Genomic DNA, 22,872 nt, shown 5'->3' on the forward strand with positions numbered 1-22,872 from the left:
TTCTTAAAAAGAATTAAATTGTCTCAAGTGTTTTGAGTATAACAGAAAAGAGAAGGTACTTTTATCTGGAGAGATTGTGTGGGCCTTTGAGGTCCTATGCCCTTTTCAGGCATGAGGTGGTACTGAAGGCATTTCTAGCTGTCAGTGACCTTAATAACATGTCAGCTTTGTCTTTCAATTTCTCAGCTTCCATGGGTGGTCCATTATTTAATCCCTTATAATGCTGAATATACACCCAAGAAAACTAAAACTATATTCTTACCCTTATAATTCTTTATTCCTTGGCCATTTCCCCTGTCTTCAGCACAGCTAATATTCACACTGACCGCTGATGTGATGTAATGGCACACTTACCTAGGCCTTATAAAGCAAAATGCTCTCTGTTTGGGTACCAATGATGTCAGTACAGATGCAAACTAGAGGACAGCAGTCTAGGAGGTGAACCTTTTGAAATGTAAAGACTGATAGACTAGCTGCCAATGGGTTTTGGTATCTCAAAAAAGATTAGTTTCTTAGACTTTGAGACTTCCTTAGAATAGAATCTAAAGACATAAGGAATATACTGAAATAAAAAAAAAAACTTCCTTAGAACATATTTGATATGAATGATCAGATGGAGACACTGAAAAAAAAATTGTTTGTATAGAGATGGTACATCAGGAAACTTCATTTAACCGGATGGTGAACAAAAAATTTACAAGGTGCTAAGAAAAGAAAAGATGTTCATGAAAAGTGAATAGAAATTGCCATTACTCCGGATTGTTAAAGCTTTGTGAAAGAGGTGGTGGAAGGACAGTTTGTATTAATGATGAACAGAGACAGTGTATAGGTCTAAAGGTCTGGTTTTGAAGTCTGTGTGCTTGAGATCAGATCCTGGCGCCACTGCTCCTAAACTGTGTGCCCTTGGCCAGGTCACTTACTACGCCTCAGTTTCCTAATCCATAAAAATAGGACAAGAAAAATACATCTCTTCAATGGTTTTGTGGCTATAAGATGATAAATGTAAAATGTTTAGCATAGTGAATTGTCTGTAGTAAGGGCTTCAATATCACCCCACAAATGACCAAGGAGAGCACTTCCACGAGCCTTTAAATTCCTACAGCAGACCACCATCCTTGGCCTCAGCTTCTTCAGCTGTAAAGCGATGGGGCTGGTATAGATGAGTGATTCAGACATTAGAGACGTCATGGACTAGGAGAAAAAGAAAATACTACAGCAGCATCAACTTTTATTTTGCCAACTAAGGAGATTTTTAAATGAAGACTGTGACCTAACATCACCACCTTTTCATTTTCATAATCTTTTTAAAAAGTGAGGATGCCATTAGCTCAAAGATGGCACTTTAAAAAGCCTACTAACATTATTTTTCTCATTTCTCCATGGACTGTAAAAATTTGGTCCTCAATCAGAGTCCCACATTATCAGAGTCCTATCCAACTTTATCTCTTTTAAAAATTAAGTACTATTTTGTCAATCAAATTTCATTTTGGATAAGGATTCAAATGAACTCCTCAGTTGACCTAAAAGCAGATCAAGGGTTAGAATCAAAATCTTTCAAGCTATTCCCTGGCAAGATGGAGATTCTGAAGTAGTTGTAATTCATAGTGCTGGAAAGCAATACTGAAAAATTCTTTGAAACCTTGGGATACCCTAAACATGCTTAGAAAAGCAGGGAGGAAGCAGGTGATTCCTACTCCTAGAAATTGAGTTCTATCTAACACTGAGTTGGGTTCTGGTCTGCATTTAGTGACCAAAAGTAAGTTTCATTTCCATGACTGAGAACTGCCTCTGAACAGAAGAAGGGGGAAAAAAAAAAAAAACTGAAGGGAGAAGGCTCAAGGTGTTTTAATTTGCACTGACTGAAGCATAATTTCATTTTGATATTTTTGCTAGTGGTACAAGGGAGTGTATCTCCACTCCTTAACAAAACAAAACCTGTTCAGGGAGCACAGATCTAGCAGCTAACAAGTTCTTGTTCTCGAATATTCACAGAGGAAGTGGCCCGCATGACACTTCTACTCTACCCTATACTACAGCACTACAGTTTTAATTCACTTGAAGAGAAAACTTTCCATAAAGAAAGGAGAAAGGGAGAAAGAGAAAAGGAAAGGAATACAGACACAAACAGAATTTGTATGTTCAGACTAAACCCTTGTGATCCTTATAATCAGAGAATTTAAAGCTATAAAAGAGCAACTGAGGACACTTGGGGCCTATGGGTTAAGTAACTTGTTCAAATATCTATAGTGAGTAAACGAGAGAATTAAGATTCTCCAGGCCTTCTGTACCCCAGTCTAGTTTTTGACCTCCAAACCAATGGTTTTCAACCATGGTTATATCTGAGAATTATCTGGAGCTTTAAAAGCCCCTATATCCAAGCTATAACCCCCGCTAACTAAATTAGAATCTTGTGGCAGGGGTACTGAGATATCAGTATTTTTTTGTTTCTAATGTGAAGACATAGTTAAGAACATCACTGCCCTAAACCATGGTGCCCTCAAGGTGGATGAAGCACAGATAAGGATGATTCTGTGGACAGGTTTGTTAGGCCCATTTAGCAGAACCTCTTGGTGGCAAGTTCCAGGCCATTGCAATTCTAGGCCAAGGTCATATTTGAGACCCATGATTACTATTACCACACCACCATGGGATTACATAGTATTATAGAACAGAACTATGGTGGCTTCATTTAACCCAAACTGAAAAGTGTTTTGTTTTTTACAATCAAGCCTTTTTTTTTCTTGCCCGGAGTGTTATAAATGATGTATTCAGGTCCAAGTATAATTTAGAGCTGAAGGGGCAGTGATTGTAGAACCAATGAATTAGCTCCGAAGCTGCTGCCTAGGCCTCTGTGACACCCCAACAGCTCTATTCTGTTCTTCAAGGAAAGGGCCTCTTCCACCCCCAAACCAATCCTCACCTGATCTCCAGTTTTCTTGCAGGTCTCAGTTTTTCTCTGGACAGCACATCATCCAATATCTACTGCATTAGGATGTTAACGCATAGAAACTTATAATAGAAGCTTTTAAAATGTTTATTTGTATTATAAGGGTGAAATGATGCAAGAGTGCAAAGAAACTTAAGTATTTAGCCCTTGTTTCCCTGCTGTTCACATTATTTTAGGAAAAGAAGATTAAGTAACATTAAAAGGAATGGAAGAAGTAAATATAAATATACCCAGCCAAATCCTCTAATTCACTAAAGGATGAACTGAAATTGTTGGCCCAATTCACATTTATTGAGAACCTAAAAAAATTACTTCCCCTGTAACTTCCCTGGACCTGTGAAAAAGGGGAGTGGACAACATTTATATTACAAGACAGCAATCTTTTATTGAAACATTTTTTTTGGTCTAAAACTATGCATGGAGAGATTAACCTCTTGTTCATAAATTAGGGTAATTCTAACATCACTATTCCAAACCAATATTATTTACAAAAAAAGAACCTTTTCTTTGCTTTCTTGCCAGTTCACAGGACTAAATTTTAAACCAACTTCAGTCTAGCTTTTAAAATTTCCCTGCCACCAAATGCCCAGCAAACCTTATTAGGGTAGGGGGCAGCCTTTTGATGGCAACAGTCATCATTTACCAGGAATGTACAACCACAACTGAGCAACAACAACAAAAGATTAAATCATTCCAAACAATTCCTATTTGCTTTCCAAAAGCATGCTTTGTCTACTTCTCCCATTCTATACAGACAGGTGGGAGAGGAACGCCACAGAGCATCGTAATGTTAATTAAATTAACCTCTTCAAAAGGGGACAAGATGGTTTAGCGTATATATGGATGAACTGCAGTCAATGATACTAACAAGTAATAAACTTTAAACCCAGATTAACACATATCCCCAATAGCTGGCCAGCTCAAATCATTACTTCTCATTTAATCTGGATCACATGTGCAATTTTTTACTCTCTAGTTAAATACATTGCCAAAATTTTTCAAAGCATATAGGGAACAGGCTTCTTAGAAATTCAAATTAAAATGTTAAATAATAAAAATTGCTGGCTTATTATACAGTTTCTGACAAACTCCAATGTGCTGGGTGACCGAAAGTAATTCTATCTCAGTTGCTAGTAAAAAGGTAAATCTTGTATATACATAAAAAGACAATATTACAAGACTGTAGTGTTATCCTACCAAAACAAGAATATCTAGAATGGAATTTTAAGTAAACACTTGGGATGATGAGCAATCAGAATACAAGAGAAAAGAAAATCCACATAAATTAATTCTTAATTTGAGAAATCAATAAAATGTATACACAAATTGATAAATACTGTCTCCATAGGTCACTAATTCCAAGGACTAGTTAGTAGTTAGTTTCTAACTAAATTATTACAAGACATTCTGGTGTATTCTCTTTTCTTATGATCAGTTTGTTCTGGCAAGACTCCAACAAGCACTTGCCCTTGAAACAGCTCAGCGGGAGAAGGCTGGAGGCAATCACTTCATTTATTAACTAGCCACAAAATAAATCCAAAGATTACAATAATCACTGACAGGACAAGCACCAGGATACAGATCTTCTTGCGAGATTTTTTCTGAGGAGAGAAATATGTAAAGAAGACACTCATGAAACAAGTAAAAAATGTTTATAAGACTCCAAGAGTGCTTCATCAATCGGCCTCCTGGTAATGCAAAATTAAACTCTGTGTATGATTATGCAGACACCTTCTCAAAAATCTCAAGGTACCAGTGCTAGACAGCAGCGCAAGTCCTCATTCAATGCTCCCAAATACAATTTGCAAAGGCACTGTTTATATCTATGTTGCAAGGTGTTATTTGCCATAAAATAAGTTATTTGTACATGTGTATTTGAATAAAGGTTTTATACCTATTATAAAATTTTATGTTCACTGTAAAAAACAGACAAGGAGAAGAGAAAATAATTACCCACAGATAAAACAGCTGACATTTTAATTGTATTTCCTTCTGATCTTTTATCCAGGCACATTTATCTGAAATAATTGGGACGATACTGTATCATGTCTGATGGTTTTCTCACTCAATATTTTAGAATAAAATTTGTGATATTATAAACTCTTCATAAACATCTCTTTTACTTCCCACATAAAATAACATGAAGTGGATGTATATAATTTACTTGACTGTTCTTTACTATTGGATATTAAAGTCATCACTCACTTTTTAAAAGGAAACTATTGTTAAATACAATTTCTTTAAGAACAGTCCCGGGGAAATAAAATTGTCTTAGGAACATGGTAAATGACTAAATGCTATTTGTTTCTAAAAAGCCATGCAACACCAGATTGAGGAGAAATGAGAAGGACCTCATTCACAACATGTGTAAACTGAGGTGAAGACCCGGATAAAGTTTGTAAAACCAGAGTTTCAAATAATATGTAGAAAAATACCACTTTACAGAAAGTAGAACAATTAACCCCTAGGTGTTCACAGCAAAATAACCCCCATATGATAAGCCCCAATTAAGTCATACATAAACAGCAGTCCAAGTTGAGTCTCTATCCATTTTCTGTGGCAACAGTCAACATACATTATCTGCAAAGTCCTACTTTGTAACTATTACTATCCTAACTGAAACAAATTTCAGCTGTGTAGGTTAGAAAATTAGCCTTACCCCAAACTAGGTATCATGCTAGCTTATGGGGATACCTTTGTAGCTAAGAGGCTTCTATGTCAGTTTATTCAAAGTTTGATGCCTTTTTTGTAGATCTCTGCAAAGGAAAATACTAAAAATGGAGCTGGGATGGCAATTATGACTACCTGCCTCCAGCTTAAGACTGAACAAACGGCTGCAGCTGCTCAGTGTCGGTGACTCTGACGGCCCCTAGAGACTACAGCACAGAGGGATTTTCTTTTGTACCTGCTTTTACCTGATAGTAAGCAGCTCGCTGTAGCTGGTCAGTGGCTCTTTCTACATGCACCTCTGAGCTTTCCACGTTGGCTTCTATGCTGTCTGCAAAAAAGAAGGGCAGTGGATGTTTTAGCACAGTCGGATGTTTCAAGACTGCAAACTGAAGAGAATTCTGATGCTAAGGGTCCTGTTCACCACCATCACTCCAACTATCCAGCCATGAGATCAAAAGTTACCAGCCCCATAAGAGAACAGCCCTCTTCTTTGGAAATAAACACTGAAGAATTATTTAGAGGTAGAGGGTTATGAAGTATGCAAATCATCCACAAACAGTTCAGAAAAAAATCAGGTAAATATATAGAGTGCAAATAAAAAGCAAATGGGGTAGAATGTTAATAAGACGTAAATCTAAGTAAAGCTTATAAAGGAGTTCCTTGTTATTTTCATTTTTGCAACTTTCTGTGAACTTGAAATTATTTCCAAATAAAAAGTTTTTTTAAAAAAGGGTTTCGAATCCCATAGTTGTGCAAGTTTCTGCAGATAAAAACTGAGAAGCTGACAGCTATTTCCCTAAACAGCCAAAGACTTACCATGAGGCTATGGCAAGTGAATGGACTATTCATGGAAGCTTCATTTTAACTTCCACATTTGACAATGTAAGAAAATTTCTAAGAAAATGAATTTAGTGATTTTTTGAATGGTATTCCTAGATTTCTAAGACACAGCTTACTGACTTCTTTGCATACAAAAACTATCCACTCACCTTTATGTTAAAGGTATCAATAATACATACCAATGAGATCACCTTGGTCGTGGATCATCATGGCCAAATCTTTAAATATCTGATTGACATCCAAAATATCAGCCTAAGGAACACACACACAAAAAAATTAACCAACATTAAGTAACATGTTGGAAGATTCATTTCCTCTACTTACCTAAAGTTCTGGCTATTAACATAACACGTGTGTTTTTAAAGCTTATAAATCATGCTTTCTCTATAAACAGAAAATGAAAATAAAGTTAATTATTAACACTTACTAAGTGACTTCTGTATGCAGAGTACTATGCCAGGTAGGTAATTAGAAGTACAGTCTCTTGGAGCCTATCAGTTACAGAGGACTGTTAACCCTCCACAGTCTTGTTCAACCTTATATTAAGAACTTCTTTGGACCTCCCTACTAAAATGTGGACAATTACAGTACCCATCTCATAGGATTTTCAGAAGTACTAAATAAAAAATTCTTAGAACTATGCAATAACCACTTCGTAAGTGTTGGCTATTAGTAACTATTACTTAACTGGTCTTTTGGAGAAGGAAATGGCAACCCACTCCAGGATTCTTGCCTGGAGAATCCTGTGGACAGAGGAGCCTGGTGGGCTGCTGTCCATGGAGTCGCACAGAGTCGGACACAACTGAAGTGACTTAGCGTGTGTGCGTAACTGGTCCTCATGACAACCAATAAGACATGTATTATCTCCATTCTATAGAAGAGGAAAGTGAAGGCTCAAAGAGGTTTAATGACTTGTCCTAAGGTCTCACAGCTAGCATGTGGCAAAACTGAGAATTAAAAGTTCGTGATGGGCTTCCCTGGTGGTCCAGTGATAAAGACTCCATCTGCCAAGGCAGGGGACACACGTCTGATCCTTGGCCTGCACTCTAGAGCCTGTGCTCTGCAACAAGAGAAGCCACCACAATGAGAAGCCTGCGCACCACAACGAAGAACAGCCCCAGCTCTCTGCACCTAGAGAAAGCCCTCGGGTAGCAATAAAGACCCAGCACAGTCACAAGTAAATAAATAAATAATCTTTTTAAAAGTTCACGATGTTTGAATTAATCATTCAGTAACTCTATGAAGTTCGTGTCTTCTTTGAGGATAATGAGGCTCAGAGAGGTTATGTAACTTGTCTAGTCATACAACTCATCAGTGAGGAAACTAAGCACTGCAGCCAGGATGATATTCCTAAAGCCTACACTCTTTCAATAAGCAATTCACTGCCTCTCAGATGCTACAATTAAAAAAAAGATACCTTCAAAGCAATGACTTCCTGATCACAACTTGGCAAGAACAGTTCTAGCCAGCACCTCAGTTACTTGTTAAGAGTCTACTATAGTTAGGACAGTTGGCTAGTTGCTGTCAGTATAAAAGGGCTTAATAATAGTTATCTGCGGGTGGAGGTGGGGTGGAGGGATCAGTATATAATAAGATAAGAAGAAAGGGTATTATATGGTAAATGACTAATAAATGGTATAGCATTTACCTCAAGCAGAGAAGGAAGACTACGGCAGAAGAGGCAGGACTTAAGAAGCCATATACATAGAAAGGTAACTTGGTTAAAGAACAAACAGCCCAGTTTGGCTATAACATGGGTGTGATATTATGATATAAGAAATATATATTTGATCTTTGTCCCAATCCCAGCACTGAGCTCCTAAAATTTTTTTCTAACTGATAAAAGAGATAAAGATGTCCTTTTTTATTCAAAACAAACCCTTTCAACCACTCCTGAGTTTATGTTAATAGCTTGGCTTTTGGAAAACCCCTAAGGATGGGGGCTATTTGCCTGGGAACCAACCTGGTGTTTAGTTGGTTGGAACTTTCAGCCCCAATTCCAACCTCTGGGGAGGGGAGGAGGGCTCAAGGTTAGATCAATCACCAAAGGCCAATTATTTAATCAATCATGCTCATGTAACCAGAAGTTCAGAGAGCGTCTTGGTTAGTGAACACATGGAGATATGGGGAGTGCAGTGGGCCTGGAGAGGGCATGGAAGCCATGCACACGTGTGTGCTCAGTCACTTCAGTCGTGTCTGATTCTTTGTGACCCCATGGACTATAGCCCACCAGGCTCCTCTGTCCATGGGATTCTCCAGGCAAGAATAGTGGACTGGGTTGCCATGTCCTCCTCCAGGGGATCTTCCTGACCCAGGGATCGAACCCGCGTCTCCTGAATCTCCTGCACTGCAGGCGGATTCTTCGCCACTGAGCCACTGGGGAAGCCCCATGGAAGCCATGTACCCCTGGCCACATACTTTGCCCTATGTATCTCTTCCGTCTGGCTCTTCCTGAGCTGTATCCTTTTATAATAAACCAGTAACCTAATGAGTAAACTGTTTTCTTGAGTTCTGTGAGCTGCTCCAGCTAATAATCAAACCCAAGGAAGGGGTCGTGAGAACTTCCAATTTCCAACCTGCTGGTCAGAAGCACAGGTGACAACCGAGACTGAAGTCTCGGAAAGGGGGTCAGTCTTGTGGGACTGAACTTTCAATCTGTGGGATCTGAGGCTAACTCCAGGAAGACAGTATTAGAACTAAGTTGCACTGTAGCACATCGTGATAATGTGGCAGAATTGCCTGATGTGGGGAAAAAAACACATATTTGGTGACCAGAGTGTGGGAAGGATAGAGTGGGAGCAGAAGAGAAACACACCAGAGTGTGTTGCTGCACTGTTAGAGCAGGGTTTGCATGTTAGATGCAGGAAATGACTGGACACGAAAGTGCAACGGCTAAGGAATTAGACCTTGATTCTGTTGAATGTGAAGTGCCCATGACACTCCTCTCCTCAGCTCCACGCATCTCATTCTACTCTCGGCTGGACGGGATTTCTCATGTTAAAGAATCAATTAGATGATTAGTAGCAATAGATGAAAAAGAAAATACATGACATCTTTGAAGTCAAACTTCAGGCTTTCCCTGATGGCTCAGCCAGTAAAGAATCCACCCGTAATGCATGAGACAAAGGAGATATGTGTTCGATCCCTAGGTTGGGAAGATCCCCTGGAGTAGGAAATGGCAACCCACTCCAGTATTCATGCCTGGAGAATCCCATGGACGGAGGAGCCTGGTGGGCTATAGTCCACGGGGTCGCAAAGAGTCGGACACGACTAAGTGACTTTACTTTCACTTTCTTCAATAAAAAAAAAAACTAAAAAAAAAAAGAAGTATCAAGAATAAAAAAACAGAGGGCTCTAGGGCAGTGTGTCTCAACCTTGACTGCACTTTGTAATCACCTGGGAAGTTTGTAAGATAAAAAATGGCCTCACCCAGGGCTTCCTGTGGATGTTTGTCTATTTTTAACCTACAAAAAAATTAGAAAATCACACGCAGTTCAAACTAGTAATTGGTGGGTGGATGAGAAGAGCTGGGGCATTAAAAAAAAAAATCTCCAAGTGATTCTAAAAGTGCAGTCAGGTTCAGAACCACTGCCACAGACGAAGGTCAAGGAGGAGATCAAAGTTTCTCCTCTCTACAATCCTCCTCCCCACACTGCCCCCAAGATGGCAGTCTTCCATCTCCATGGAGAAAAGTACTCATGTTTAAGGATATTTTACTGGTCATCATGCAAAAAATTAAAGTTGGAAACTCAGGTAAGAAAGGCCTTGAGACCTCTCTCTCAACCCTCACCTCAAAAATTGTTCCGTTTCTCTGACGCACTGATGGGATACCCACAATTTGGGATTGGACTTTCGGATGCACAAAAATGGAGGAAATTTGTTGGCCTGTCTTTATTCTGGGTTATTCAGACTAAGCAAAGGGCTCTTCGTAGAGGCCCACCGAACCTAGAGATTGGCATTGAGGTTTGGGGACAATGTCTTAATAAAATATTTGTTGGCCTTGCTCTGTTCTCTATGGGTATTCCCATGGAGACCATATAAAATATGGTGACTGAGGAGGGGGTCCAGGTATCCTCAGGCACCATGACCAATACCATCCTAGTGAAGTGTGAAAGTTGCTCAGTCATGTCCGACTCTTTATGACCCTGAATCCTCTTTGTGGCCTGAATTCTCCAGGGCAGAATACTAGAATGGGTAGCCGTTCCCTTCTTCTCCAAGGGGATCTTCCCAACCCAGGGATTGAACCTAGGTCTCCCGCATTGCAGACGGATTCTTTACCAGCTGAGCTACCAGCGAAGCCCAAGAGTACTGGAATGGGTAGCCTATCCCTTCTCCAGCGGATCTTCCCAACCCAGGAATCAAACCAGGGTCTCCTACATTGCAGGTGGATTCTTTACCAGCTGAGGTACCAGGGAATCCTGACACGATCATAAGAGTAGTTCAAATTCACCATGATTACACTGAGACATAATATGCAAACTGTACAACTCATTTCATCCTTTCTCATAATCACTGAGAGAAAAACCAGATTGCAGATACACTGAGTCAAACAAAAAACATGACTTGGCCCTCACCTCCAGCTGCCGAATTGCCGTCTCCCTCTCCTTAATAAGCTCCAGGTCCTGTTCGGTGATGGCCACCTCATCCTCCTGTCTCTGCATCTGGTTCCACTCCTCATGGCTGCAGGGAGACAAGCACATGGGCTGATTCCTCCCCGCAAAGGTGGACCTAAGACATATCATCTCTAGAGTCAGCAGAGCCTGTCCAAAGACAGTACCAGGCCTCCAAGTCCTCTGGTAACAATACAAGTCCCTGGGGGTTACATTCTTCACATCCAGAGGGAAAGAACTGGTAACACCAAGAAAACCAAGTCTCAACTTTCATGGGCAAAACTAAGAGGAGGCAGAATTACAAGGGATGGGACTCCTTGCTGTTTCCATTCAGGGATATACTCTATAATCTTGCTAGACAAGAAGCGGGCAGAGATTTGAAATCTCTGGCCCATTCTCTCCCAGGGCACTCTCAAAGTGCAAAATGTGTTGCCATCTCAGGTACTAAATGGGTAGAGAAGAGCAGGTTAAGTGACCTGTCAGTGCCTCACCAATTAGTCTGACAGAATCGTATCTCCTGGTTTTCAAGGATTTCTTTGAGGCTGTTAAATGTCTCATAACAGAAAACCAAAGTGAAAAAGCTAATGAAATGTTACAACTCTTCTTTTCTGGTACCATATTTAGAAGAAAGGCATATGACTTACGAGACATGCACTTTGAAAATTCAGTATTAAGCACCTTTCCAGTAGTACACATAAATCACATGCCATCTCCACAATACTTAGAGAATTTTCTCCATGTGCTGGAGATACAAAACTGAGTGAGAGAGCACTCCAGGCCTCTGAGGTGCTCACAGTATAGTGACAGCAAGACAGATGCATACCTGTGACAAAATACTTTATGTTCTGAACTAATACCATCAATACATTTCTATGGAATTAATTAATTCAGTTTGGAGGACAAAGGAGATGTCTTGTAGATAAAAAATCATTTGCTTTTTCCAGGGTTGCCTCCATTTTAGCGATGAGTAAACAGAAACCCAGGAACTTTGAAGAACTTATATCTGAATTACAGGTAAAATCTCAGCCCTCCTAAATTGTAGGTTTTGGGGGTCTCTATTTATTCCTCTTGAGCCAAACCCTCTCCTCAACACACAGACATCAGAGATTTCTTGAAAATTTTTTATTCACTTTGAAATTATCCCTTTCATAATTCAAAGATCATGGAAAAGCCCACTGTTTTGACTTTTTTAATTTGATGGATTATAAATTACCTACCCCAGGGCTCTTGAGAGTCCCTTGAACTGCAAGGAGATCAAACCAGTCAATCTTAAAGGAAATCAGTCCTGAATATTCATTGGAAGGACTGATGCTGAAGCTGAAGCTCCAATACTTTGGCCATCTGATGCGAAGAACTGACTCACTGGAAAAGACCCTGATGCTGGGAAAGATTGAAGGCAGGAGGAGAAGGGGATGACACAGGATGAGATGGTTGGATGGCATCATCAACTCGATGGACATGAGTCTGAGCAAGCTCCGGGAGTTGGTAATGGACAGGGAAGCCAGGCGTGCTGCAGTCCATCGGGTCGCAAAAGAGTCAGACACGACTGAGCGACTGAACTAAACTGACCCCGGGGTCCCTTTATTTTTCCTCCTTTTTTCTCACTCATTTTTAAAATTGAAAGTAAGTATAAAGTATAAAATCCCATCTCAACTATCTACCTTAGAATAATTCCTTTACCTGTCAAAGGAGACGAGCTGTTCCTCTCTCTGCCTCTCCTCCGCCTAGAAAGTAGATGGCATCATTGCTGCTGTTATTCACAAACATGTCACAGACACAGACACACACACTCACATACACACAATGGCCTCCTTTAGCTACAGTATGAAGAAGCAATATCCTTTGGCTCTGATAGGATCTATAAGATGACACAGGGCTCTGGCAATCTGTCTTGACTGAGAAATAGGTGTGAAGTAGTCAAAAGCCAATCTGCACTCCACTTTGGGTTCAGAATCAAAACTATACTAAGTAGGATGGAGAGAACATGGTAAGAGAAAGGAATAAAAATTAATAACAGTGATAACTTATTTTAAAATTTGGAGATAGGTGGATTAAGAGGAAGAATTGAAAACATGCAAGCAAACAAATTTTCAGAACTTGTAAAGATTTTTTTAAAAAAATAGACCTTTAAAGCATATCAGGTTCTAAAGTTACAAAGTGACTTCAAAAATCAGTCTAATGAAACATTATTTTTGTAATTTAACAACCAAGGAAAAAAGTTAAAAGAGCAATCTATTTTTAAAAAAAAAAACCTTCCCTTTTTTTATGATAACAGTAATCAAAAAGCAAAATAAAGAAAATTTCAAAATTCTACCCACCCAGAGGAATACAGTGGGGTTTTTTAAATTATTATTAGTTTTCCCTCTCTCCCCAGATCAAGAAACGAAACACTGCTAGTGTCCTAAAGCCTACCTCTGTGCCCTTCTCCAATAACCACCACCTCCCTCTCCTCCATAGTCACCATTATCCTGGCTTTTTGGCCACCATTTTCTTGTATTTTTAAAATACTGATACATATCAATATTTAATATTGTATCTGATTTTGAATTTTACATGAATGGAATTATACTGTTTGTATTCTTTCATGCTTTGATTGGATCACATTAGATCACGCCAGATCCATCCCTGATGTAAATATAACTATGGTTCATTTTCCCTGTTGTAATATATTATAGTACCACCACATATTTATCTCTTCTATTGTTAATTGACATTGGAGTGTTTCTGATTTTTGACTACTAATGTTGCTATGAACACTCCTGTACTTATATCCTGGTACAAACATACAGAGTTCTCTGGGGTAGAACGGCTGGGTCATAAGGAGTTCTGAAGTTACAGTCAAATGTTTTCCAGTGGTTGTTTCAACTCACTACCACTGGTGGAAGGAAAGTCCCTGTTACATTTCATCCTTTGTGTACCCTGGGCTGTGCACTACACTGCAGAAATTATTTGCCGGTATTCTTTGCGGGCTAGAATAAAGGTGTCTGAACAGAGATGATTTTGTCTGGCACGAAGGTACTCGACCAGACCACGACTACTGGAAGCTTCAGGCCTTTGGACCATTCAGGTGGTATGAATTTGGATAGCAAATCTGCCTGAAGGTTACTCTGTGGTACAATTTACTGTCTGGATTTCCCCTCCCTCTTGCCGTCCTCAGTGCTAACGCAATCTTTTTAGCAGTCTGCTAGGGGAAAGAAAGGCTTACTTTTCATTTCTTTTAGGGCCCAGTTTAATTTGAGCAGCACCTTCTTTTACAATATCCACCTTGCATGGACCCATTACTTTGACTTCATGCCATAAGGACATCAAAACTGAATTCACGTTTGCCCTCAGTAAATGTACTCAGTGGAAAAGTAGTTTTTTCAGTGTTCTGCTTATCTATGGGTTCACACCTTCTCTTAGGCTTTGATCTTAATATTTTCATGGCTCTTCAATATTTTTGAGACGTTGGGTTGTTAAAATCTAGTATCTGTTAATTCTTTTCAAAGAGAAGGCTAGTCCAAATAACCTAGCCTGCTACATTCTAGGAAACGGATTTATCCTTTCTTTTTAAAAAGCTTTTAACATAAGATCAATATGACAATGAGAAAGGAAAAAGAAAATTACACATAATTCTACCTGTCATTTTTGTAAATCTTTGTGCATACTCCTTTCCAGTCTTTGACCGTATGTACACTTTTTTAACAAAGGTTATACCAATCTGACATTTTCATAGCAGCTAATGTCCATTTTATTATTTGGAGGGATAGAAAGTAAAGACAAATGGTCAAAATTTTTTTTTTAAACTTAGGAAAGAACATCCTGAAATTTACAGAGGTCTTCTTTTGGAAATAAACTCACAGAAAGACGAGATCCAGCTCTTGCTCGGGCAATGCTCTCCTTCTCCTTTTCAGACACCCTTCTCTGCACAGCCTGGAAACTGTTTAAGGCTGCAGAGAAGTCATTCATGAGACGTTCCTTCTGAAGTTTCTGCTGGCGCTGGGAAATTAAACAAGAACTTAAAATTTCATATTAACCCAGAATCATTTGGTTTTAATTCCCTTTAAAAGCAAAAGTACACCCCCTAAAAATTCCCAACTAGGAAAAGAACTATGAAATAGGCTCTTCCTTAAATGAATGAACTTGCTCTTTTCTAACTCAAATCTCTAGTTAATACTAAAGGCCAAGTCAGAGTTTTCCTTCTTTCATTCTGACAAACCTGTGAACTAGGTGTCTTTTACCTTGTAAGGGAATCTCAGAGGGAACCACAGTTCAGAATTTTGGTTCCCAGGAGAATCTAAAAGCAGAATAAACACCTATGGATTTAGACTGGACTCAAATAGAGACTGTTTCCTTGCCAACATGTTAAAAACTGTATTCATCTATAGTAAGTTCACAGCTTACCTGAACACCATAGAATCATTTGCCTTCACACTATAGTGAGGTTCAAAATCTTTGAGAACCTAAAACTTATTCTGCAGAGTTACAGGCTATGTTTACTTAGCTGACTGATACTATGTCTCAAAAAGCACATCCTGAGAGCACCTGCTGTAGTCAATTGGTACTACAGGTTATACAGAGGCAAGTATAATCAGTAAGAATCCAAGTGGTCAAGGCCTCAAGAGGTGGTGGACACTAAGGGAAGAGTAAGGCATGAATGGTAGAGAGAAGGGGAAAGGCAAAGCCATGCAAGGTAACTGTGCGAGCAAAGGTATGGTGGCAGAAATTTGCAGAGGATTTATAAAAAGGTAGTTTGACTGGAACCAAAGGTTTTTTTCATGAGAATAGCTAAAAGATAAAACTGAAAAAATAGGGAAGGGGCTGGCCACTGCAGGTTTTATTTTTATCTTTTAAAGATTTGCTTACTTGGCCATACTGGGTCTTAGTGGCACACGCAGGATTTTTGATTTTCATTGTGGCATGCAGGGCTTCCCAGGTGGCGCTAGTGATAAAGAACTCGCGTGCCAACCCAGGAGACTAAGAGATGGGGTTCCACTACTAGTCTGGAAGATCCCCTGGAGTAGGGCACAACAATCCACTCCATATTCTTGCCTGGAGAATCCCATGAACAGAGAAGCCTGGCAGTCTACAGTGCATAGGGTCACAAAGAGTCAGATATGATGGAGCGACTTACCACGCATGCACTCAGGCATGCAGGTTCTTTAGTTGTGGCCTGTGGAGTTTTTAGTCGTGGCATGTGAACTATTAGTTGTGGCACGCAGGATCTAGTTTCCTAAGGATCGAACTTGGGCCCCCTGCATTGGGAGGGCGGAGTCTTGGCCACTGGACCACCAGGGAAGTCCCCACAGCAGGTTTTATTTTATTTTTTAAATTTATTTTTGGCTGTCCAAGTCTTTGCTGCTTCACAGAGGCCTTCTCTAGAGCGGGGGTTACTCTTTGTTGCAGTGCGAAGGCTTCTCAATGCAGTGACTTCTCTCATTGCAGAACACAGGCTCGGTATTTGTGGCTCACAGACTTAGTTGCTCTGTGGCATGCAGGATCTTCCCAGATGAGGGACTGAACCCGTGTCCTCTGCATTGGCAGGCAGACTCTTAAACACTGGACCACCAAGGAAGCCCAGCCGCTGCAGGTTTTAAATGCCAAGCTAATGAGTTTGGGATTCAACCTCTAAATAACAAAGAGCAATGAAGATTTCTATGAGCGGAACATGATGTGTACAAAATGATAACTTAGAAAGATGAGTCCACGATGGTGAACACAATGGAATGGGAAAATGAAATAAGTCAAAAAGATGACCACAATAATCAAGGTTTAGGGTTAGGAAGACATGGTATCAATAATGAGAACACAAAGAAATGAGTCTAAAAAACATGCGACTGGCTGTGGGGAAAGGAGAATAAAGTCAAAGGATGACTCACATTTCACACCTGGGAGAGAGATGGTAAAACTGAAAGCAAATTTAGATGAGGGACTTTTTATCCCATTCCTGAGATTTTAATTTTTACATAAACATTAAATAAGAGAGGGGAAAAAACGTCATTCCCTCTCAATATCCAAAAATATTATCTTTTAAGTATATCATAAACATTTTCCATGTTAACATACTCTTCACAATTTGGTCTTTGCTACATCAGTTCAGTTCAGTCACTCAGTCGTGTCCGACTCTTTGCGACCCCATGAATCGCAGCATGCCAGGCCTCCCTCTCCATCACCAACTCCCGGAGATCACTCAGACTCACGTCCATCGAGTGAGTGATGCCATCCAGCCATCTCATCCTCTGTCGTCCCCTTCTCCTCCTGCCCCCAATCCCTCCCAGCATCAGAGTCTTCTCCAATGAGTCAACTCTTCACATGAGGTGCCCAAAGTACTGGAGTTTCAGCTTCAGCATCATTCCCTCCAAAGAAATCCCAGGGCTGATCTCCTTCAGAATGGACTAGTTGCATCTCCTTGCAGTCCAAGGGACTCTCAAGAGTCTTCTCCAACACCACAGTTCAAAAGCATCAATTCTTCGGTGCTCAGGCTTCTTCACAGTCCAACTCTCACATCCATACATGACCACAGGAAAAACCATAGCCTTGACTAGACAAACCTTTGTTGGCAAAGTAATGTCTCTGCTTTTGAATATGCTATCTAGGTTGGTCCTAACTTTCCTTCCAAGGAGTAAGCGTCTTTTAATTTCATGGCTGCAATCACCATCTGCAGTGATTTTGGAGCCCCAAAAAATAAAGTCTGACACTGTTTCCACTGTTTCCCCATCTATTTCCCAGGAAGTGATGGGACCGGATGCCATGATCTTCGTTTTCTGAATGTTGAGCTTTAAGCCAACTTTTTCACTCTCCACTTGCACTTTCATCAAGAGGCTTTTGAGTTCCTCTTTACTTTCTGCCATAAGGGTGGTGTCATCTGCATATCTGAGGTTATTGATATCTCTCCTGGCAATCTTGATTCCAGCTTGTGTTTCTTCCAGTCCAGCATTTCTCATGATGTAGTCTTCATAGAAGTTAAATAAGCAGGGTGATAATATACACCCTGGCAATCTTGATTCCAGCTTGTGTTTCTTCCACTCCAGCGTTTCTCATGATGTAGTCTGCATAGAAGTTAAATAAGCAGGGTGATAATATACAGCCTTGACGTACTCCTTTTCCTATTTGGAACCAGTCTGTTGTTCCATGTCCAGTTCTAACTATTGCTTCCTGACCTGCATACAGATTTCTCAAGAAGCAGGTCAGGTGGTCTGGTATTCCCATCTCTTTCAGAGTTTTCCACAGTTTATTGTGATCCACACAGTCAAAGGCTTTGGCATAGTCAATAAAGCAGAAATAGATGTTTTTCTGGAACTCTCTTGCTTTTTCCATGATCCAGCGGATGTTGGCAATTTGATCTCTAGTTCCTCTTCCTTTTCTAAAACCAGCTTGAACATCAGGAAGTTCACGCTTCACATATTGCTGAAGCCTGGCTTGGAGAATTTTGAGCATTACTTCACTAGCATGTGAGATGAGTGCAATTGTGTGGTAGTTTGAGCATTCTTTGGCATTGCCTTTCTTTGGGATTGGAATGAAAACTGACCTTTTCCAGTCCTGTGGCCACTGCTGAGTTTTCCAAATTTGCTGGCATATTGAATGCAGCACTTTCACAGCATCATCTTCCAGGATTTGGAATAGCTCAACTGGAATTCCATCACCTCCACTAGTTTTGTTCATAGTGATGCTTTCTAAGGCCCACTTGACTTCACATTCCAGGATGTCTGGCTCTAGATGAGTGATCACACCATTGTGATTATCTTGGTCGTGAAGATCTTTTTTGTACAGTTCTTCTGTGTATTCTTGCCACCTTTTCTTAATATCTTCTGCTTCTGTTAGGTCCATACCATTTCTGTCCTTTATTGAACCCATCTTTGCATGAAATGTTCCCTTGGTATCTCTAATTTTCTTGAAGAGATCTCTAGTCTTTCCCATTCTGTTGTTTTCCTCTATTTCTTTGCATTGATTACTGAGGAAGGCTTTGCTACATAATACTCCATTAAGTTGATCTAGTAAATTTTATGTAAGCATTCCTTCTAGATTGTTCTATTTTTAACTATTACAAATAAATAAAGCTAAAGTAAGGCCTATTGTAACAGCTAATATTTATACAGTGCTTATCACATATCATATTGTTATAACTACTTTATATAATAACTCATTTAATCCATATATCAACCTATACTATTAAAGTACCTATTTGACAGATCTGGAAAATGAGGCACACAGAGGTTAAGCAATTTGCCTAGGATCATATAGTAAATGGCAGGGGTAGAATTTAAATCCAGGAAACCTGGCTCCAGAGTGCATAGCTGGTTTTTTTTCCCTTAGAACTTGGAACATTTGCATGAGTGGAAATATTAGGTCAAAAGGCACAAACTTTTTTTTATGACAGTAAGTACTGTCAGTCAGCTTAGTGAGGGGTTTGGGTGAAACAGAAGGGATTTATTAGCGTATCAAAGAGGAGATGTCAGAGCAGGAATTAGCGATATGGGCCAAGTACTCAGAGGTGCAGGGGCGAGGGACGGAAAAAGATTTGGGGACCACAGTCATAAAAGTCACAGGAAGCTCATAAAAGTAGAAAAGACTCCTGGGGGAGAAAGCATAAAATAACAAAATTAGAGGATCACTGGTTGTGCCTTGGGGCACACCCACTTCTAGGAAGACACAGAGTCAGAGAAGCTGAGACTCAACCTGGGGTAAGAGAGACAAAAGGCCAGAAAGGGGTCACCAGAGTCGGGAGACATGAAAACTACTTTGTCGTCTTTACTATGGAAATCATGGGAAGAAAAAGGAAGTTTCAGTAAAGACAGGATGAACAGGAGGATCAAATAAAACAAAGAGAGATGAATAAAAACGCAGAAAAACCCCACTGGATTTGGCAATTAGAAGATCACTGATAATAGTGCATAAGTATGAAAGAAATGTGAAAGTACGATGTATGTTTTGATAGTGCAGTAGCAAAAAGATGAGTGACAGGGCTAAGATTAATTAGATAAAGAAACAACTGAAAAGGAAAAGAATATTCAGCACAATAGGAGGAAGGGAATCCAGGATTCATATTTCACCAGAAATAATACCTCTGTGGATTTAGGTTCTTAATGATCCAAACTTTGCCAACAAAGGTCCATCTGGTCAAGGCTATGGTTTTTCCAGTGGTCATGTATGGATGTGAGAGTTGGACTATAAAGAAAGCTGAGCACCGAAGAATTGATTCTTTTGCTCTATGGTGTTGGAGAAGACTCTTTAGAGTCCCTTGGACTGCAAGGAGATCCAACCAGTCCATCCTAAAGGAAATCAGTCCTGAATATTCATTGGAAGGACTGATGCTGAAGCTGCAACTCCCATACTTTGGCCACCTGATGCGAACAGCTGACTCACTGGGAAAGACCCTGAGGCTGGGAGAGACTGAAGGCGGGAGAAGGGGACCACAGAGGATGAGATGGTTGGATGGCATTACTGACTCAATGGACATGAGTTTCAGTAAACTCTGGATGTTGATGATGGACAGGGAGGCCTGGCAAGCTGCAGTCCATGGGGTCACAAAGAGCTGGACACGACTGAGCAACTGAACCGAACTGAATGATCCAAGATAATGGAAGGAAACAAGAAGATGCATAATCCAAAAATAATTTCTATTTGATTTTGGAATACATTAGATTTTTTTTTTAAAGGAGATTGAACTTTCTATGTTGCTTAGGCTACTATTTAACACTTTGCTATTGTTCAGTTGCTCAGTCATGTCTGACTCTTTGAGACCCTGTGAACTGCAGCACATTCTGTTGACATCAGACTCTTAGATTCCCTTTTTTTACTGCTAAAACTACCTACAAGAGTGTATTCCCTATGTGTACAGCTGGGAGAGGAAAGGGGTTGATTTGGGAACAATTTGAAAGAATGAATGGCAAGGGGAACTGGTCCAGTATGAGAAACAACCAACACAAACAGCACACAGGCAGAGTCAAAGGGCGGCTATGCTAAAGTTACTACTTTGCAGCGCGATGACAAAGCACCTAGTTTGGGTTCTGGTCTTTTGTGCGAGGGGATGCCAAGAATCCAAAGACTGAACACATACTTCATTAAACGCCTTGTCAGGAATGAGTTAAACTGACGATTTTCAAGCTTTTTTAATGGAGATCCAGAATAAAAATGTGACATCTTGATCTAGCATCGTATATACACATATGTGTGAAACAAAAAAGTTTCATGTAACAGTACTTCCCTTAATTACATGGTTACACACTCTGATATTTCTATTCTTTCATTTCTTTTAAATGGCGATCACAATACACTAAAATTATATTATGTTCCAACAATTACAATTCACAGACAACCCAGGAAGGGGAAGTGGTAGGCTTCATCTTTACAGCCATCAGAGACGAAATATCATCATTTAAAGAATTCACTAATAAAAAACAACGTAAGTTAAGTGCTCCCATGAACGGCATAGAAACTAAAGCAAAATAAAATCACAATAGTCTAAGATAGAGAAGATTTTTGTCCTGGAAGAGATAGGATGTGAGGCAGACCACGAACGGTAGGTTAAAAAGTCAAACTACAACGGAGGGAACACACTTGACTTCAAGAACAAGTGAAGGAAAGGCATGGCATATCAAGGGAACAATGAATTCCAATAGAAACTGTGTCTCTAAAGGATTTAAATGGCCACTGAAGAAAACAACTTGAGCAGAGAAATCTATTTCTCAGAGCATTTCCTTAACTGGAAACCTACAAAAATGTGACATGAAAGTGACTGCAAAGTAAAAAAAGACATTTGCTTGAAATTTATAGACACTGGATACAAGCAAACTAGAATCAAGCCAGAAAGCATAAAGCTGCTAATCAAATCCCAACAAGATGCAAACACCGAGATTCTTCTTCAGTTAAACCCATTTTACTAATATATTATTGCTAATTATCGCAGCAGCTACTAATACCTTCCAAGATCTGGTAGCTGCATTCTTTCTATTGTCACAGTAGACACTTATCTATTTTATGGATAAGGAAACTGAGGTTCAGTTTGAAGGCCAAGTTTGTTTCACATACCGCCTCTCCAAAAAAACCAATATTTTTCTTATTCAAAATAAATAAAAACCCCAGAAAATACCAACCTGTTCTGAAGTAGATAAAGGAAGGGGCAAGGACCCCAGTTCCTTCAGTAATTCATTTGTTTCCTTGGCAAGCTGATTTGTAGAGTGTTGTAACTGTTGCCTAAGAGAGAAAAGACGTGTTTTAGGATATTCTCACTTCTTGAGAGCTGTTAGCATCAGTCTGTTCTCAGAGTGTCTCATGATGCAGGGAATGAAAGGGCACCTGAAGGATGTTCCCAGATGCTCAGGTTCACAACAGAATTCCAGAAGTACCACCTAGTCAAACTCACTTCAAGTTGTCTTCACATTACCGAGTAGAAAGAACCTACCTCAGTGAAAACTGCTGATTAGGTATTTTAATTCTTTGGGGAGAAAAGAAAAGCATTCTCAGCAGTTCTGATAGAAATACAAAAGCAGCTGCCCCCACACCTCAATCTAATAGTTTTAACACGCTGAACTCTCTCTGAAAATTCTCACGCTCATTCGCCCAAGAGTTCCGCATGGTTACTGTCTGTCACAGGCCACTGACTAGTGACAGAATCCACGCCCTGGGGGTTGGATGAAATGTGCATTAGAAGCAGAGCTTCTACCCTAGGGAACAACCTCCAAAGATCAACTCCCACGTTTGTGCTTAAAGCTGGTGCTTTTTCAGCTTTACCCTTGGCTCCCTACCTATGCTTTATGCTTGACTTTCTGGCTCTTTTCTCCAAAACAAAGAAGCCCTATACTGTGTTTAAAAAAAAAAAAAAAAAGT

At 39.9% G+C, this 22,872-nt stretch overlaps 1 protein-coding gene across 1 annotated transcript in view; it reads right to left on the reverse strand.

Annotated features, from left to right (window-relative positions):
* Nucleotides 1-3,306: 3,306 nt before the first annotated feature.
* Nucleotides 3,307-22,872, reverse strand: part of STX12 (syntaxin 12) — a 35,565-nt gene continuing 15,999 nt past the window's right edge. Inside the window, exons 3-9 of the mRNA NM_001101053.2 lie at nt 22,140-22,239; nt 14,908-15,045; nt 12,748-12,791; nt 11,032-11,137; nt 6,637-6,709; nt 5,863-5,945; nt 3,307-4,548 (exon numbers count right to left, since the gene is read on the reverse strand). Of these exons, the coding sequence (NP_001094523.1) occupies nt 4,456-4,548; nt 5,863-5,945; nt 6,637-6,709; nt 11,032-11,137; nt 12,748-12,791; nt 14,908-15,045; nt 22,140-22,239 (637 nt within the window). The 3' untranslated portion in view covers nt 3,307-4,455. The remainder of the gene's footprint in view (nt 4,549-5,862; nt 5,946-6,636; nt 6,710-11,031; nt 11,138-12,747; nt 12,792-14,907; nt 15,046-22,139; nt 22,240-22,872) is intronic.

The sequence above is a fragment of the Bos taurus genome, chromosome 2 (genome assembly GCF_002263795.3).
Source record: "Bos taurus isolate L1 Dominette 01449 registration number 42190680 breed Hereford chromosome 2, ARS-UCD2.0, whole genome shotgun sequence".
Classification (NCBI taxonomy): domain Eukaryota; kingdom Metazoa; phylum Chordata; class Mammalia; order Artiodactyla; family Bovidae; genus Bos; species Bos taurus.